The sequence below is a fragment of the Acanthopagrus latus genome, chromosome 21, assembly GCF_904848185.1.
Source record: "Acanthopagrus latus isolate v.2019 chromosome 21, fAcaLat1.1, whole genome shotgun sequence".
Taxonomy (NCBI): domain Eukaryota; kingdom Metazoa; phylum Chordata; class Actinopteri; order Spariformes; family Sparidae; genus Acanthopagrus; species Acanthopagrus latus.
The window spans coordinates 11,653,732-11,673,096 of NC_051059.1; the positions used below are offsets into that span (position 1 = coordinate 11,653,732).

General features: G+C 42.6%; 1 protein-coding gene across 1 annotated transcript in view; it reads left to right on the forward strand.

The window, feature by feature from the left end:
• st6galnac3 (ST6 (alpha-N-acetyl-neuraminyl-2,3-beta-galactosyl-1,3)-N-acetylgalactosaminide alpha-2,6-sialyltransferase 3) overlaps nt 1-10,371 on the forward strand; it is an 81,127-nt gene extending 70,756 nt beyond the window's left edge. Inside the window, exons 4-5 of the mRNA XM_037085103.1 lie at nt 1,195-1,302; nt 4,372-10,371. Of these exons, the coding sequence (XP_036940998.1) occupies nt 1,195-1,302; nt 4,372-4,561 (298 nt within the window). The 3' untranslated portion in view covers nt 4,562-10,371. The remainder of the gene's footprint in view (nt 1-1,194; nt 1,303-4,371) is intronic.
• Nucleotides 10,372-19,365: the final 8,994 nt, after the last annotated feature.

Genomic DNA, 19,365 nt, shown 5'->3' on the forward strand with positions numbered 1-19,365 from the left:
CTGCCGGCTTGTTGTTGTGAGATGTTCAACAACCCAGTGAAGTGAGTTTCTGCACTCGGCCTTTGAACCTTTTGTATACTGGATTTCTACAACCTGTTTAATTGACTAAAGGATAAGTTCAGTCATCATCTACTCACTTTCATGCCGATGGAAAGTTAGTTTCGGAGTCCACAAAAACCTTTCTGGAGCTTCACAACAGAACAAGGTTGCAGCGTTCTCTGAAGTAGCTGAAGCAGCAGCAGACTTAAATAATGTTGAATCCTTATCAAAGTCTCCGGAAGCCTTGAGATCCCAAATTGATTTGAGAAGAGGTTATCTACACCCTCGACTCACCCACCTGTTTTAATTTAACAGCTACAGCGAAGAGTTTGGTTTTCTAAAGGGTGTAAATAACCTATTTTCAAATCAATTTGGGATCTCAAGGCTTCAAGAGAATTAGATCATGCTGCACAAGCTCAATAGAGCCCTTTTCTGTTTCTTCTGGGATTTTAAAACATTTTAAATAAGCATGGGCTGTTGAACAATGTTGAATAGTGAATGGCATCTTACGGCATCTTCAGGCTATAACTTTGAAAAGAAAATGCACACGGAGCTGTTGGAGGCAATGTGCATCAGTGCTTGGGTGATGACTTCAGCTCAATCCGCCCGATGAAGCTGTATGCATACGTTACTTTAATGTACGAACACCAGCTTGCCAACGTGGCAGTATTTTCTGTATACATTGGGAGGAAATGGCGAGGCAAGTGATTTGAATGAACTTTACTTTCAACTTTAAGCATCGGGGTGAGGAGAAAAAGACAGAGATTTAAATATCAGGTGAAATTGTCCTTTAAGACTGCAAGTGGGTTTTTTAATATCAGAGAAGCGACTCATGTGGATCTTACAGTCAGACAGACAAATGATTCGTACCTGAGGGCTGTCTCGCTGTGCTGGAGATGCATTTACATTTAAATTTGCATTTTTGATCCCAAGCTGAGATTTGTATCCAGAGCAGCCTACACTAAGAACAGCTGTTTGAATAATTTTAACCCTCAGATCAACCGCATTACAAGCGCAAAAGAGACGAGAGTACAAAGGTCACGCAAGTCCTGCACACGCTACGGATGTTTGTATCTTGATACAAATGTATTTTAATTGTTGTTTTATTCAAATGATTGTTCGAGTCAAAGAGCTGTCTTTGTGTGTGTTTTGCAGGATCCAGTCCGGCTCCTACCTCAGCACTGGCTGGTTCACGCTCATCCTCGCCATGGACATGTGCAAAGAGATCCATATCTACGGCATGATAAATGACACCTACTGCAAGTAAGACACCAACTATCAGCACCCCCCCCCCCTTTTCCCCCCCCTCCATGCTGGGATGAAAAATGCCCACGTCCCTGCAAAAACTTTGAAAACTAGATTCACATTCACAGCGGCGCCGGCCAATCGCAGCCTCCCATAACTGCGGACTGCCTGTTGGAATTCATTTCCAATGCCTCAGTTTGGATTTAATGGCTGAATTTCTATGCTGAAATCCATATTGGGCTCTCTGTGCCGTGAATACCATTATGTTTTCCTGCCTAGAATACCCAGCAGGCTGCGGTGTCTCCGCGGAGGCGGGCGGCTGGGCTGCAGCGCCCAGTTTCTCCTCTGCTTAAGGTTTTATTTGTATACAGGCCTGTCGTCTCCTCTCTGACTCTAGGGTGAGTGATTACTGTCAGACTGCGAGGCCATAGGAGGGATGACAAACTAGATGCGGTTGCCCCGGGCGTGACTGCTCGGTCTCGAGTGATGTCAGCCTCGATGGGCCCGCCGCCTCTCTCCTCCTTACGTCTCCCTTCCACTCAGCTCAACCTGAGCTCCCTCTATCCCCTCAAATCAAACACTCTTACCTAATGCACGGTGAAAAACCTGCCTTTTATCCTCTCCGCGTTCCCTGTGCACAGCAGGAGTTGGAATATAAACAGCCCCAGACACACGGCGGAGAGGAGTGATAATTCAACCAGCACGGAGGATTTTATGATTCAGTGAGGCAGTTAGGGGGATGCTCTCTCTCTCTCTCTCTCTCTCTCTCTCTCTCTCTCTCTCTCTCCTCCTGCCTGTCTCTCACTTGTTTCCTTCCCTTCCTGCATGAGACACGAGGATATTCCACTGACTTTCCAAATGGACAATTTAGTGTCACACAAAGTACTGTTGGCAGCCGAACGACCCGGTGCAAAGGGAAGAAGTGATGTTTTGTGTGACGGCGTTCAAAGCTTTTAGTCAAAACTGACCTCACCAGTTGTGCGGTAATGGCGCCTCAACAGGTGCTGCAGAGAGAGTGAAATTGATTTTATGTGTTAACTCCGGTGTGACACGGAGAGAGGAGAGGCAGTGATTGGGCCGTTTGTTACTGTAAGCTGGCAGACCGCCATAGATTTATTATTTTTTTTCTCTGCTCGCCGTGGACCCACTGGCTGTTTCTCTTCCGCCTGTGTTCCGTCTCCAAATGAAATTGTTCGACAACTCGTCCTCTCATAAAGCCGTCACTTTCAATTAGAAATCAACTGCAGATTGCACAATGATGCGATTCTGCTGCTCCTCATTGATTCCTCGTTCATTCGAATCATTTGAAGATGACTGTAAACAGAGTGACTCATCACACAGTTCAGCTCAGAATGGCTACACATTCCTACCTATTAACGTGTGATGTTTTCAGATGGAGTAAGAATGACTCTCGTGGTGATGTTGCCCAGATAACTGCAGCTCAGTCAGAAGAGTATTTATTGGAAAACACTTGGCCGCCAAACAGCGGCTCCTGTTTCTCTGAACGAGGTAGACCTGCTGAGTGTAAAATTCTGCCCGAGGCGACATCACTTCAAACTGCTGAACACAGTCCTGAAGGATCTTCATTTTAGTAGTTTAAATAATTTAGTTTGATTATTATTTCAGATAATAGTTTTAAAGGCTGAACCAATTAAATCCAAGGACTTGTGCTGACTGGAATTCGTCCCAACGGGCACAGAGGTGCGCTGGCTCTAAATTGTGTCTCGCAAGCAAAACGACATTAAAACAATGTACTATTAAATCTGTTGTTTATGTGCACAACAAAAGTAAACGCAGTAAGAGACACACTTGAAACTCATATTGCACAGTCAAGTATATGATTCAGCTGATCATGAAATAACTGCAGCAAAACTCGTCTTTGTGCCCGTACTGTGATGCTGTAATGTAACGTACTGATCAGTCTGTCACCTGCTGAGCTGAATCAAATGCATCCTGTCGCATCTCAGTCAACTTGTATCACTTTCCTCAATTTACTTCACTCGTTTGTGTGATATTATTATATTCTGATGTTAATGGAGGCACACTTCATTTCATTCAGGGCAGGAAGCCACAAAACACTAAGAGATGTCCACAAGACTCAAAGTTTGGTTTGTACCTCCAGCTCAGTCGTCTAAAATGAATGAAATAATGTTAACAGTTAACGTTCCTGCAATCAGTAACCTCCGAGGTGTACATGTGTACCAAACATGGCATATCACAGTCACATTATGTGCTTATTGGCCGCCAGCAGGAGGCAGAGGGGGAGGTGGCGGCGTTACTACAGCAAAGCTGAGTCATACAGCTGGATATTTTAAGGACACCTAGAGACATTTTGAACCAGGTTTTTATGGCGACAAATCTAGGTGGGGTTTTTTTTCAAGGAGCTGTGGAGACGTCTCCATCTGTATTTCAAATACAGCCATTTTTCCCAGGATCTGACCATCACCATTTGTGAAAGTAGCGACCAAAACAGATATTTCACACCGTACGAGGATGTTTTTCAGACCCGTACCAAGTGGGTTTTTGTGCGTAAACCAAAACAGACCAAAAGCACAGCACGTGACGAGAAAAGACCTCAACCTCAACATAGTGAAGTTACAACATAAAGAAACGTCCAGTTTTAAAAATTTTTGCAGAAACCTACTTGGCCAAGAAAAAACAAAAAGATTCAAAATAGCAAACGTAGTCATTTATTTTGAAGATGTTTAAGACTTGCTATTGACGGTAAGAAAAAAAATATTTAAAGAAATAGTAACACAAATGTTTTAGCCTTTGTCTAGACAGGTGTTTATTGATCCGTCCCAGTCTTTTGTTGCTCCTGTCCCCACTCCTTCTTTAAAACGCCTTGCTGGCATCAACTGCAGAATAAGCATGTTTACAAAAGTCTATGAAAACACTAAATATGTTGGCTTTGTAATGTTTTCAGTTATATGTAGCACATTTGGTTTTATTTATGAGTCCCAGCTTGTTTTTCGGAATCAGGATTATACAAAATTGGACCTGAAAGATATAAAAATGGTGTCCTGGTTTGAACTAAATCGGCAATCAAAAGTCACATCTTTTTTTGTCTTCTTGTCTGCTCCTCAGGACGGAGGGTTACAGAAGGGTTCCCTACCACTACTACGAGGCGGGCAGTCGCGACGAGTGTGCGGAGTACCTGCTCCACGAGAGCGCCCCCTACGGCGGGCACCGCTTCATCACGGAGAAGTCTGTGTTCGCCAAGTGGGCCAAGTCTCACGCCATCAAGTTCTTCAACCCGTCCTGGCAGCTGTCGTGACCCTGGCTGAACCAACGCGGAAATGCTACACCATCATCATTGTCATCATCATCATCGTCATCGTCATCACCATCTGGGAAACAGCTGAATCTCAGCATAGACAGAAAGCGTGTTCCCTGAAGTGACCATCCATTTTGGCACAAGTTTCACTCCATATCAGTAAGAAGAGCGTAGTTTGGGGGGGGTTGCTCGGCACATCCTGGATGACTCATATCCAGTCTTCTGACATTTGCCACTAAGTCAGGCTGACTTCCAGTTAAGGTTTGACCGAACCGTACAGCAAAAACATATCTCCTACTTTGTGAAAATTAAGTCTTTTCTCCTGAATCTGAGAGCTGAAGGAAAGCAAACGGCACGCCACTCCCCACTGACTGTTCGATCTGTTTGCTGCTCTGTGAGTTAAGCAAAGGATGTCTCGAAGACTAAAAGAAATATAACTGGAGAAAACAACATGAGGAAGAAAAAAAAAAACATCCATCAACTTGCAGTGACCTCAGCAGCTCATGTTTCCGCAGGCGCCGTGCATCGGAAAAGGCTGCATTCAATTTTTTTTTTTTTTTTTTTTACAGGAGTGAAGTCGAAGACAGGAGCCACGTTGCCATGGACATCTGATGAGCTCGCCTACTCTGTTTCCTCTGGGTGTCTCGTCTTCTTCTGTCAGGCTGTAATTAATCTATAACAAGTATCACTAAGCCTTCATCTCAAATGGAGGGAGTATTGAAGGCAGCTTTCAATTCACTCTGGTCTGATTAAGGAAGCTGCAACGAACAAGGTCTTTTAAAAAAACGAAACACTACAGGCGAGTACAAAACAGATTTCAGTCAAACTGGAAGGTGAACCAGATGTGTCGATGCGAATCAGATTTTCTAACGTCACGCTCTGTTGTGTGAGGTTACTCACACAACTTAAAGATGTCAGCTTTTTTTTTTTTTCTTTTTTCTTTTGTAATGCTGTGAAATTGCATTTTAGGAGACGTGTTTTGCCATTGGCGTGATGTCCGGATGGATTGCTAATTTATTCTGCAGAGAGAAGTTCCTAACGCTCTTGAACAGTGTGCCATTGACAATGTGAGCATCACAGCACATAGAGCAATGTGCAATTATAAACTCCATCCTTACGGAAGGAGTTAAATCATTTGTGACCCCGCAGAGGGAGAGATTTATGTGTGCAGTGAAACCATTTGAAGTTAATTGTATTCTATTATCATTTTGTGCCTGCGATATACTCTGCAGTTCATTGTATGGAGACGGAGGAAGATGCTCTGTCTCCCTCGCTCATGCTCTCATCCAGCTTTGTGCCTCTTTGTGTACAGTATCACTGTGTGAACACATCTTCCCATTTGTCTTTGAGCGCAGTGTGTGTGTCTCCTGGTTTGGGCCATTACATTTGAATGCATCTGTTCCAGGGCAGTGAAGAATAATCAGCGAAGTGCTGAGGTGTGGAGGTTGGCTCGTTGCTCCGGAGGGCTGAGACACTCTGACTGTGACCGTGACTCCCCTCCCCAGGCTGTGATTAGTGTCCCGGCCAGAGCGGCGGCCCGGAGGGAAGGACTGGAAGGATTCAAAGACTTCTAATTTAGGCGCCTTAATGCACAGGGCCCTGACGACTGTAATGTACTGCAGCTAAGCTGCACAATCTCACTCATCCTGCAGAATAATGTTTACTATCACATTACATTTGGGGCTATTTTTCAGCGGGCAGTGAATTGGTGATTTACGGGTCAAACGACGCGTAGGTTAAAAGTGGCTGGGTGCCGGATGTCTTGGCTGTAACTAGTGTCCCACTGAGGACTGTGAGGTCGTGTCCTGTGTATTTTCACAGTGTGGGAGTTTACATATTATAGTGTGGCGAGGATTGTAGAAGTATATTACAACATTTGAGCACATTTCACTACGTCAAGCCAATATTCAGCATCTGTTCCCCAGAGTCGACGTTCATGGCAGTGTGGCGAAGGCTTCACAGTGAACTTTAGATCTTCATTTTAAGATGGAAATTTTGCAGAAAATATAGCTGAACAGTTAAATGTACCACAAGGACTTTTTAACAGTCTCAGTTTAATACTGATGCGTCCTTCTGACTGAAATAATAATGCCTTTTTCAGTACAGTTATTATAGTTATATAGCAAAATCATAACATCATGAGGGAATGTTGATAACATTAACTTAATGAGCAACAGAACTTGTCAACCTAAGTGTATGAATGGCACAGAAACAAAGTTTTCATTGTGTCTCAACACGTCATATCTAAACAACTGAACAGGTCAGTTGCCTGTCACCCCCTAAATAACACAAATTACTGATCTTCATCATAAGATCACCATTTGTTAACATCCTGCAAACGGCTGTTGAAAAAACAAAACATAGCTTTAAAATGTGCTTCTTTTTTTTTTTTTTACTTGCTTCCAAAACGAAGGTGCGTGCTAGCCAGTTTAATATTTTTGTATAAGTAGGTGTTTTTGTCCACAGGGGGTGCTCGAAATTAAGGAGAAATTAAAATTGGTGTAGCTGCTTTGACTGAATAAATTCTGAATTCATTCTTTCTGCATTTCAGTCATAGGAACCATAGTCCATGTTGAGTTCATGCCCCCCAAAAGTGTCCCTATTCTGTGGGTAGCCCGGGAACGATTAGGCTGTTGACTGACGAGACTGAAACTTGTGTACAACATTCATATGACAGGAAGCAAGCAAACACTGCTCTCCACCAGTGATGATATGAAGACTAGAAGTGAAAATGTCTTCAAATGTTTGTTGGTGTTAGTCTTCAAACATCAGTTCAGAATGTACCATTTCCTAATGCAACTTAAAAATAACAACTTGATTTTTGTGTCAAAGTCATGGATTGTTGGTCCCTCCATCAGTCCAGTTTTAACCTTCAATGTTTTTATGACGAAGTAGTAACAAACATAATACGTACGAGACGTAGCTTCCGATCTCCATTATAACTCAATGTCTCCCCCCTGATGTAGATTCTCTGGGATAGTTGAAAGCCCAAGAAATAGCAGATGTACGGAGGAATGTTCTTCAGATTGATCCCAGTTTTAGTCAGACGTCCGGCCGTTTGACCTGCAGATATCCCAAACTCTGCCCTCTGTGTTCCTGTTTGTAGCTTGGATTGCGTGAGGAACGGGAAATTCTGATCTGAAAAGCGTACCCTCAGCGCCTACAAAGACTTACAACTCCAAACTCATTGTAAGTCAACCTAGCTGACAAGAGCATCATCGAAATGTAAAAACGCCCTGCTTTAAATTCCTCCCAGTATAGCCCAGCGGATAGGAGGCGTCCGCAACACGGGCAGGGTCATGGCTCCGATGTCCTCTGGGACAACATGTGCTCGAGAGGTACGCTGCAGCCCGGCGCTCCGAGCGGCTGCGGATCAAAGTGTCCACTGCGCTATGTATGTAAAGCAGAAACATCTTACATTATGATTCGTCCTCTTCGGAAAACCTGGAGATAATTTCAGGGCCTCGGGAAGAGTTCAAAATTTCACTTCCTTCTATTCCTTGGAGAAATGTGCCCTTGATACTTGAGGCGGGAATTCATGCGGTATGCCGTGCATGTTACATGATTAACGTACAGTATATCTTTTCTAAGTTGTTCCTCAGCCCGTGATTGTGCCGTCATCTGGCAGCTCTCCACCAATCAGCTTTACCCCTGCTGTACGGTAAATCCACCGTGAAGTGTAAAGCGCCTCGCAACAAGGCAAGGAATTATGTGTCTGTGCTGGGAGACATGTCTGAGGTGTGTCGTGGTGCATTATTCGAAGATTTGTTTAAACGCTCACAGCCGGAAGAAGAGCACCGTGTTCCCTGTGTTCATTTTCCGTCCTCCTTTGTGTTATTTTTGTGTTTTATCGTTTAGTTGATGCAGTTGTTTGTCTGCGGCGTTTTTTTTTTGTTTTTTTTTCGGCTGCAGGTTGCATGTTGCCAACGATTTCTGCTGCTTCAGGCTGTGCTCTCGACAAACACTCCCATTGTTCTGCACTAGAACACACTGGAAGAATACCCCAGGATGTATTATACAGTATATTATGGAGAATACGCCCTTTTATGGGCCCCCATGAATCATCTGTGGCTCACAGGAGGGCGACTGTGGACACATTGGCTGTGAATTAGTAACACCGTGAGTGAATGTGTGAGCAGAGTGGGAGGCAAAATACTGGATACTTTAAAATGTTTTTTGTTTTTTTTTTCTATTTAGAAGGAGTTTTGTTTAACTTTTGACTTTGGGAAAAAAGCTTATTTGTTTGAGGTTCAATGAGATGGATAACACTTTCATATCTGTGTGGTACATATGAGGCTACATCCAGAGGCTGGTTAGATCAGCACAAAGACTGGGAGAAGAAAGAAGCATCTCCGACCGAAGGGAAAAAAATGTATATACTCGTAGCTCTTAAACTCGCAAAAGCCCAATCCCAGTACACGTCTTGCCATGCCCTTAGTTGCCCTGTCCCTTCTTTCTGCGTGTTCACGTCATCGGGGTAGGGATGTCCTGATTCTGTTTAGTGGTACAATCGAAAGGTCGCAAGAACTCTGTTGTTTCAGTCTACTATGGTCCTTTACCTTATAACAAGCATAAACCAACCTCAGCTAGTTTGCAGACGTCTCAGTAGCTAACTAGCTAGCTAGTCTTTGTGCCCAGGTAAGCTCCCCAGCAGCTCGCTGTGAGATGCAAACATATAACTATCAGCCAAAAAGAAAGCAGCTAAGCCCACCTCCCAAAATGTTGACCTGTTCCTTTAATAATTCTTATTAGTTTCAGATCCTCGCTCCTTTGTTTTCATCCACAGCTTGAACCGATCATTTAATTTGGCCTAATTTCATGTTCTGAGCAGAGAAATCTGCTTGGAAATGTTTTTGTCTATCCTTAAAACCTGAAGTAGTCCCTTTGCACCTCACGGTATATCTGCAAAAAAGTCACACACACACACACACACACACACACACACAGTGAAAGCATCGCTTGCCCTCAGCTGCTCTGAAACAGAAGTGGCATTGGAATGAGGTCCGATTATTCGTTGTTGTACAGCACAAAGTTAAAAAGCAAAACTGAAGGTCACCTCCTCCTGAACAGAGCAGGCTTTGACAAACACTCCTGATTAAAACGTCTGGCTGTCGCGGTCCGCTGAACAAAGATGTGAATTTCATTATTTTCATGATTCCATTTAAAATGCTGTCATTATTTTTTGTTTTGTTTTGCTGCGATCAGTCGAGGTAATTACTGTCTGTTTCGGAGTACAGAGTTCAGATTTTAAAGACCTTTTTGATTGTCTGACTCCCAAGTCGAAAAACTCTTCAGTTCACTAGCTGTAGCAATTTACTGGTTCTCTCCTGACTGTTGTACTTGTTGCCATTTTCTCAAATGCCTCAAGTGCTTTCTTACATTGAACAATACATCTTATTTCTTTTTTTTCCAGCGTGCATGTCTTACTATCATTTCTGTGTCGTAAAGCACTTTCCTTCTTCATTTTAAGGTCAAGTGTCCTTGTGAAATGTGTAACTTTGAGTGTATGTTGAGTGACATACATAGAATGTAATATAACACTGAGGTTGTTATACTGAGAGGGTTTGTTTTGTTTTTCCCGCTAACAAAGCTAACACATTCCTTTTATTGATGGTGAATAACATCCAAATGCTGCATGGATTGTTGCCGGTGATTGAACTGTACATTTTGTTATGAAGCAAGTAGTGATTATATGTATTATTCTGTCATTTGCCATCTACGTATTAGCTAAAATTATATATATTGTGAGTGTTCTTATTTTTTACCAACATTTCTGTCCTCTGTGTCTTTTATTCTCCGTGGGGATTAAAGAAAAAAAAAAAACCCTGTTATGTGATTAGATTCCTTTCTAAACCACACACAGTAAGCAGCACAATGTGAGAAACCCGGTGAAATGTGTTCATGTTATATGAATGGAGCCCGAGCTGAGCTGTCGTCTTAATCCTGGCGTCTCATGAGACATCTTGAAACATCGGCGAAGGAGCAAAGATGTGCTGAGTTCAGACAGTTCTCTGGAGTTTCAGTGAGTAAGACGTTTTTTTTTTCTTCTTTTTTTTTTTATGGAACCTCTGCATAAATGAAGAGCAGCGTGAAATAATAATGCCCACATTCCTGGTTTTTATGCTACAGTTATAAATAAAGTATCAGGGTGGAAAATTAAAGGGGCACTTCAGCACACCTAGACTAGACGGGGACGAGGAGCAGAGAGGAGTCCGGGCTGGTAGTCTCCGAGCACACACACACACTTGACTTCTCCTCCAGAGCTGCAGAAGACATTTTAACAACAGTTTTTAAAGGTTAAAAAATACTTGTCATGATTAGTTAACTGAACAGTGGCGTTCCCCTTCAAATGTGGGTAGCTGAGCACGGATGCTGGACATTTCCAGTTTCGGGACTTGTAGAAGTGGGCGGGCGGGGTTTTATTTCAATAGCTCATTTAGATAAATACTAATCTCCAACCGTCATGTAGTTCCCAGGGTGATCCCGAGTCGTGGCTTTTATGGTATTTATCAAAAAGTTCCCCAGCGCCACAAAGTAAGTTGGATGATGTTGTTATGACTTCCCTTTGGCTTCAGTCTGATTAATTGACGCTTCGAGTTAGTCCGTGTTCTTCTGCTGCATTCATCTCAGTCTCACAATATCTCATGAGATCATAAACCGAGGTGTCGGGCATCCATGTACTGAGCAGACCATATCAAGTCAACAGGCACTTCATAATAAAAATGAAATAGCTCTAAGCCCATTCATTTCTCAGATGTGCTGGATGGAGCCACACAGCGAGAGTAATGGACATGATGTAATTTGCCCAATCTTACAACAACAGAGAAACTAATGAGCCGTTGGGTAGATGGAGGGGGGCTTCCTATCGACATTACCTTGAAGAGGGAGAAAAACATTCTTCCATGTTCACTTCTGTTACCTTGATCCCATATTCATTTGATTTTATCTTCCTTCCTTTCACTTGTTTTGCCATCCATTGGCACACGGCAGTGTTTGCTTTGTTGTGTGCGCAGCTGAAGTGAGGAAGGTCAATGAGACAACTGGACTATTTTCAATTCAGTGTTTGCAAATTTGCTCTTGCGCAGCGTTTGACCTCTGGAAAATATTTGCAGGAGGGTGTGCTCTCCGGGCCAGATGGTGCCACAATATGTGGTATTATCGTAGCTCAGGGACACTTGCGTAGGTAATTATGAAAAATAAGAGATAAAAGATGGGAAGACAAAAATGACTAGATGAAAGTGCCTTTTTTCTGCCGTCTCTACACTCTCACATCTCTGTAACTTCTCAAAGCATCTGACATATCTTTCATGTTTTTTTTTTTAAACAATCCCACAGACTCTATTTCTAAACAGTTAACAATGAAATAGTTACAAAGTTCTATAAATGTTATATAACTAGGAAGTAACATTAAGATTAAAATCTTTTCAAGTGAGATCTAGACAGGGTGAAAAAGCAGCATGAAGGACATGACAAGACAACAACATAAAATTAAAAGTATGTGGATCAGATTTGATTGCCATGTCTTATATTAGTAATAAAATAAACCATCAAGAGTCTAAAAATGCTTATTTTTGACTGTTTTTTCAGGCTATGGTACATCATTGACCCCCAGTGTACTATAAAAAGATTTGGAGGGAAAACAGTCTCTGGCAACTTCTGTTGTCTCATTTAGCCACTTGTGTGCGCCGCCTTTTAGGAGATTTCAATAGCATTGTAGTATTGAGCCCTAAAACCAGGAAGTCAGTCAACATTTGTGCACATCTGGTTCCCCTGTCTCAGTGTCAGTGGGGTTTTTTTCTATTGTTTTGCATTAAATGCAATAAAAATATGATCTGAAATATGATCTCTTGTCACCACAGGCTTGAGATATTTACACATTTTGTTCTTCAACATAAAATATGTAATCAAATGTCCCCAAATTGTATTTTAAAACACTAAAACATCTTTAAAAAGGCGGTTGCCATCAAGTGGCTAAATGAGATGTTAACTGTCATCACACCGAACAAGGAGACTCATCTACTCATTAGTCCGTCTTTGGCCGTCAGGCTGACTTTAGTTACAAACTGTTCTAACTTTTCAACTTGTAGATTTATCCATTTACAGAGAACGTGTATTGTAACTTTAAGTAAGATGCTCAGTGGGGTTGTTGTTTAGTGTAGTCTGTTTATAGCTATAAAAGTAGCTTTATACTTCTAAGGATTTAATTAATGCCAAAATACAAGTCAAAAACTATACAGGCTTTATGTAGAGGGAACTGGGGGGGAGAGTGCTAACTGGGTTAGCCCAGAAAAATAAGTCATCCCAGCAGCACTCTATGCTTTTTAATTCCAATGTGGGGTTTTCCATGGCCACAGACATTTATTTATTTCAGACATTTAACCAAAAACCCATTCAAAAAAACCTACTGACTTCAAGACTATTGACGAGGTAACCAGCCGTACAGGAATGCTGACTTATTTAGGAGGACTGACTTGTATTCATGTGCTTGTATTTGGCTGAAGCTGTAGTTTTCTCCCTCAGTGTGCTGCTTTCTGTGTAGTTCTGTCATTCAGATCATTTTCCAGTCCACAGGTTGCCTGGTTACACCTTCACAGATCTCCATTTGCATCGCATGGCTTTTGTACCTTGATTTAGAAAGTTGTTTTAATAAAAGATTGAACCTAATTATCCCCGTGTCGTACTTTTTCTGATCATGTCCAAGTCCTTGCTCTTAAATGAGGGCTCCTCTCATGTCTCCTGTGTGTCTCACTGATCTGTTGCACTAATGACCACTTTCTCGTTTGTTGACAGCTGCGGCCTATTAGGTGTGTGTGTGTGTGTGTGTGTGTGTGTGTGTGTGTGTGTGTGTGTGTGTGTGTGTGTGTGTGTGTGTTGGATAGATCAAGTCCAAACACATCACATCACCTTCCCCCGAGCGGTGATTTCCAGCTGCGTACGAGGCTCAAACACGGTGTTTGTATTTGTGTTTGTTTATTTGCGCCTCTGAATGTTTTGCGTCCCCGTTTCCTGTCATTTGCATGTTTCATGAGGACCGTGGACAAAATGAGCACTGACATCACGCTTCCTGGACTCGGTCCTGTCCACTTGGCACGACACTTGTGTCTCCTGCCAGATCCTGTTAATTGGCGTATTCCGCCGGTTTTCAAAGTGGCCGCCCAGTCCAGACATGGCGTCCGCTCTCAGTTTGTGGCAGAAAATGAAAATCAGAGGATGCATGTGGGAGGGAGCCGCCAGGCCTGTTTTTCCTCCCTGTCTGCTCCCTTTTCACATGATCTATAACGCTGTGTGACAGACGGAGGGGTGTACTGTGTTTTAATTAATTCCTTGCAGGTTTGTTAAAGGCTCTTTAACAATATATCCCTGTAGTCGCTCTGGTGCCTCATTAATGACTTGCATGGCGCAGACATCACTTTGATCGCCACGTTGTTGTTTTTTTTTTTTAACACCCACCTCCCTGAAGAAATATGAGTGCTACACTAATTGCCTCATGTTTGTATTGATTATGCCCCCCACCCCCACCAACCCGCTCCTGCAGCAGTCACTCATCCTCCCATCTTCACTTTCCGCGAGCATATCGAGCTTGTCAGGAATCAAGAGTGGTCAAAGGGGCTGGCACTAAATGTCAACAATTTTCAGATTATCCGAGGCAACGGAAAACATTCAGCCGTGACTAATTGCGTCGACGCAGAAATCTCTCTCCGCTGTCACGGACAGATGAAGCTACAGTATATTCTCTTGGATAATTTCTGCAATAATTCAAGCAGAAATGTGCTCCGCGTTAACTCAAGCTGGAATTGTGAAATATACAGCCACAATCTAAATAATGCCTAGGTTAATGTTCCTGTTTACAGCCGTCTCCTCCCATCCTTTCGTCAGCCTTGATGTAATCAAACTTTATAACATCCAACATTTCCTGTGCGCCTGAAGGTAATTGAATTGCTCTAAAAGGTCTCATCCCTGGAAAGCCTCCCGTTGCTCATCACAATCAGTCATCCCCTCTGATGTCTATTTATATTCCTTCAAGTACATTAGCCACAGGTTTTCTTTATTCATGTCCGGCGCATCTTTCACTTTTATGCAGATGACGTCCTGGTTTGTGTGGCAGCAGACAGAAGTGATTGACTGCTCTGTCAGGAACGTGGCTGCGAGGTGTCAGCTGCATTCAAGGTCCATGAGGATCAAGGAGAAGCTCTCAGCGACCGGAAAAAAAGTTTCCTGCCAACAAAACAAAAAACGCTGCTTTAAATTCATAGTTACACAGAGTCAGAAACAGAAAAAAAAAATATTAAAGTGAAACTCTTATTCATTTAAAGATATAATGTGTAACATTTCTGCATTGAAATGTATCATATTAGTTCCACAATTGTTGTATATCAGTCAAGTCGTGTACTTCACTACCCCAAATGTTTCCAACAATGTTCACAGCTAGAAAACTCCATAAGTTTAATACACATGACACTGTGTTTCATTTGGTGACCCGCCACCCACCAGAATAGGTTAAGGAACAAAAACACCTTGGTTAGGGTTAGGAAAACATCATGGTTTGGCTTAAAGTACCTGTTTTGGTCACCACAATCGCAGCTGGAAATGTCTCCGGGTCTGCTTAAAAACACCTGGTTTTGTTGCCACACAATGCTGGAGACGGTCTAAATGTGCATGAAAAATATCCGGTCTTGGTCCCGACAAGAAAGGTCAGTTTTCCTTAAAAAAAAAAAATCCAGTATTTCCACGCTTACAAACATGGACATTCAAACAACGGTCACCTGTTTCGCCGCCTCTTCGCCTGTAAGTGCACTGCTGTCACCTTCACTGCCCAGTGTGGAAGTCAGATACTGTACATACTGTAGCCTCTGCCACGTATAAACTTGGGTGTATCGGTAGTTGGCAGGAATGTAATTGCTAACATCATACCCTGGTGAACAAGATGTGCCATTCACTTGTGGGTGTAACTGGGATAATAAACAAAACATATTTCACACACAACACTGAATGCAAGATGTGCATGAATTAGAAAAGAAAACACAAAAAACTATAACACAAACAGATTCTGTGACCTTACTGTGTAACTTCCCCCCCAATATAAGGAAGAACTGATCAACACTTTTTATTGGTAGCAAGCTCAAAAGACTAAATCTTGGCACTGAATGACATTGAAAATGGCAGAAAGCTCAAAGGTCGTTTCATATTCATCATTTCAGTTCCCTGGGCTGAATACAATCACCCCGCCAAGGAGGTTATGTTTCGCTTGTGTCCGTCAATGTGTTTGTTGGTTTGTCGGCAGGATTACACAAAAAACTACTCAACAGATTTCCACAAAACTCCACAAAATGGAGGATGAATCACGGCCCAGAATCGACCGCTTGAACGTTTCATGCGGATCCATAATTCTCTCTCATTTTCTTAAACATTGCGAGACAGGGTGATCTCTGACATTTTCGCACATTTTTTCAGGGAATGCATGAATGCAGGGACCTTGATTAAAGCAAATCGGGTGAATTTAGGTGACACGATAACAATGTCATGCAGAGCTGAATCAAAATCCAGATCTAGCGGAATCAAGCACGTTTTATTTGATATTGGACGAGGCTTGATTGAGTAAGAGGGAGCTGTTTGGCCTTGGTGAAGAGTCTTGACTTTGAATACAGTACATACAATGATGAATGGACCCACATTATATGTACAGTGGCGCTTTTCGAGTCTACGGACCCTTCAGAGCACTTTACAGCACTTTCCACATTCATACACTGATTCACTGAAAGGCTTGCTCATCAGCAGTGAGACAGCACTTCCAATCCAAAGAACCCTACCAATCCATGCTCAGCCATTCACACACACACACACTCACAGCCATCGGGAGCAATTTAGTATTTTGCCCAAGGTCATTCTCACATGCAGCTGGTAGATCTGAGGATTAAACCAGCGACCTTCCAATAGTGGAGGGCTGCCCCAGCTCTATTTTTGGGGTTTAGTTGATTTCAGTGTTTCTCTTTCTTTCATGAAAGACTTTTATTTGCAATGGCTGACTTTGACATTCTGACACTTATATATGTTGAGGATGTAAATACGTTTCTCACCCTGGCCTAGGCAGCGAAGACCATTTCTCATAGTTCATTCACTGGCGATGCTCCGACTTTACAGAGCAGCCATGCTCGGCCACGGTCAATCCGAAATCGGCAAAGAACCGTCTCCAATCATCGGAGCGATAAGTGGGATTTTACAGGCAGTGAGAGATGTTCATTGTGCATTTGCAGCCATGCCAGGCAGCTGAAGACATGAAAGATTTCACTGGCTGCGCTTGCCAACTTGGTGAGATTTTTCAAATTCACTGACAGTTTGATTAATCTTCACTCTGCTGGTGATACACTACCAACTACAGCAGCTTTTTTAGCCCCGGAGCAAAGTGAAATTGCAAAGTACAGCATCGCGCAGCCGTTGTTCTCCCTTCCAACCAAACATTATATGAGCACGGTTATCATTCCTGCCGTAGATACCCAGTGTCTGTGTCGAGCAGTCTGCCTGTCTGTCCAATCCTTGGAGGCAGCGCTGCGCTCTCTGGGGACTCTCACACTACAGAGACAGGGGAGCCTTCAGAAGCCTCGTGAAAATTAGATCTGTCCAAACCAATCACACGAAAAAAAAAAAAAAAAAAATACTAGATGAAAGGTTTCAGGGCCCCTCAACTGTCTATCCGTCCCGCTGCTCCGTGCAGACATGGGAACATTCACGAGACGCCTGTGGTTAATCTGATCTGTGATCCTGCACAGCACAGCCCAGGACAGGTTTTTAAATGCAGTGGTGCAGACGTTTGAGAAGAGTTCACTGTCTTAATTAGAAGTACAGTGGCTGCATTACGAATCCTAACAAATAGAGTTATAATAGAGTTTTACTAACATATAATGCGAACAATAAGCTTTACCGCACTTTATGACGTGGATTTGTGTTTCAGTTGAGCCGGTTCCTGTTTTTTATTTTGTCAGGTTTATCCTCATGTGATGTTCTTTGTGGGGTTTTTTTGTTTTGTTTTTCTGCCTTTTTTGATTGCCCCAATTAGTTTCACCTGTCCCTATTTAGTCTTGCTTCCCTGGTGTGTTAAAGTGACTCTCTCGCCAAAATGCAACTGAGGCTTTTTTTTGTGAATGTATATGAGTCAAACCTTTGTGTAAAAGCATAATTACGATGAGAGAGGCACTTTTGAGATTTTTTGACCGTTTTTTCTTTTTCGGCTCAAACTCATTTTCAATGGGAGTGCTTGGGGCGCTTTTACGCTAGCATCAAAATTGCTATTTTTAACACTAAGAAGGCTCGACTCAACGTGACACTTTGCTCGTAGTATCACCAGGGTCTCTACACACAGCTCAACTGAACCACATACACTCTACCCAGACGTGTCAATCCCCGAGTACGTCTGGGCTGCCATGACGATGGCATGAGGAAGAAGCTACTGCTAACATGAGTTGTTCAAAAACTTTCTTTTTAGCAAACTCTGTGTACACAAACACAGTTCTCAATGCTCGTGTTCATGTGTAGAGACCCTGGTGATGCTACGCGCAAAGTTTCATGTTGTGTCGAGCCTTCTTAGTGTTTTAGAAATAGCGAAAAACGCCCCATGCACTCCCATTGAAAATGAGTTTGAGCCGAAAACAAAAATATGGTCAATCTAAAAAGTGCCTCTTTCGTCGTAATTATGCTTTTACACGAAGGTTTGACTCACACACATTCACAAAAAAAAGCCTTGGTTGCATTTTGGTGAGAGTTTTACTTTAAAGTCTGTGTGTTATTCCCTCTCCCCCTCAGTCCTGTGTTTATGCCTCCTGTCAGAGCTTTTGTCCTCTGTGCCTCCTTTTTCTGGTTTCATTGCCTGCTGTTTTTTAGTTGTCTAGATGTCAGCTGTACATTATTAAAGCTGCTTTTTGTTTTTTTTCGCCCACAGTCTTGCGTTTGGGTCATTTCCATTGGAACCTAAAACCTTCACCGAAGTGCTTTCAGTGCCTAAACTGAGCCAGGGTTGAAGCATACCCTGGATTCTGGTGAGTAGTAACAAATGTCTGGAAAGACAGTCATGCTGAGAGTCAGGAAAACAATGTGTGTCCATGTACGCAAATCCTGTGGATTATATTTTGTGACACTCTCACAAATTGCCCTGATACTACTTTGACCATAAATCCCTGCCAGAACCTCCTCAGCTGTGTTTCATTAACAGACAGGACTCCCCTGCCACCGAGTAGATCCAAACAAGAATTAGGTCTTACATTGGCAGGCTTGATCGACACTTCAATTTCCTCTCTCATTCCCTGACTGCAAGGACCAACAGTTATCCAACAAGGCCTCCTAATTAAACGTAAGAATACATAATTTTCAGCTGCACTGCATTTTCTGATTTAAACATTTGTCATTGAGGGGACTCTCTCTTTTCTTTTTTTTCCTCTCTTTTTAATGCTTGAACCCACATTTGTGTTCAGACGCAGGGAGGAAAAGTAGAAGTTGTCAAGTTGTAAAATACAAATACCTGAAAAATCTCCTCCAGGACACGTACAGTAACAAAATATTTGTATGTGTTACTTCCCACCTCTGAGGGCCAGTCTAGAAGGGACGGGACTTTAATATTTCCTGTGTCTGAGCTGTAAAGCTCAGAAATGCATCAAGATTCACTTCTTAAATTATTTTTCTCTGCTGTATTTAGTAGTTTCACGACTAAAAGAGAAACATTCTGTATATACAGGAAAAATCTTGTTGGTATGTTGTCAATTTGATTTTCGTAGATTCCCAATGCTCACACAGCCTGGGTTAAAACTTTATAATTGGTT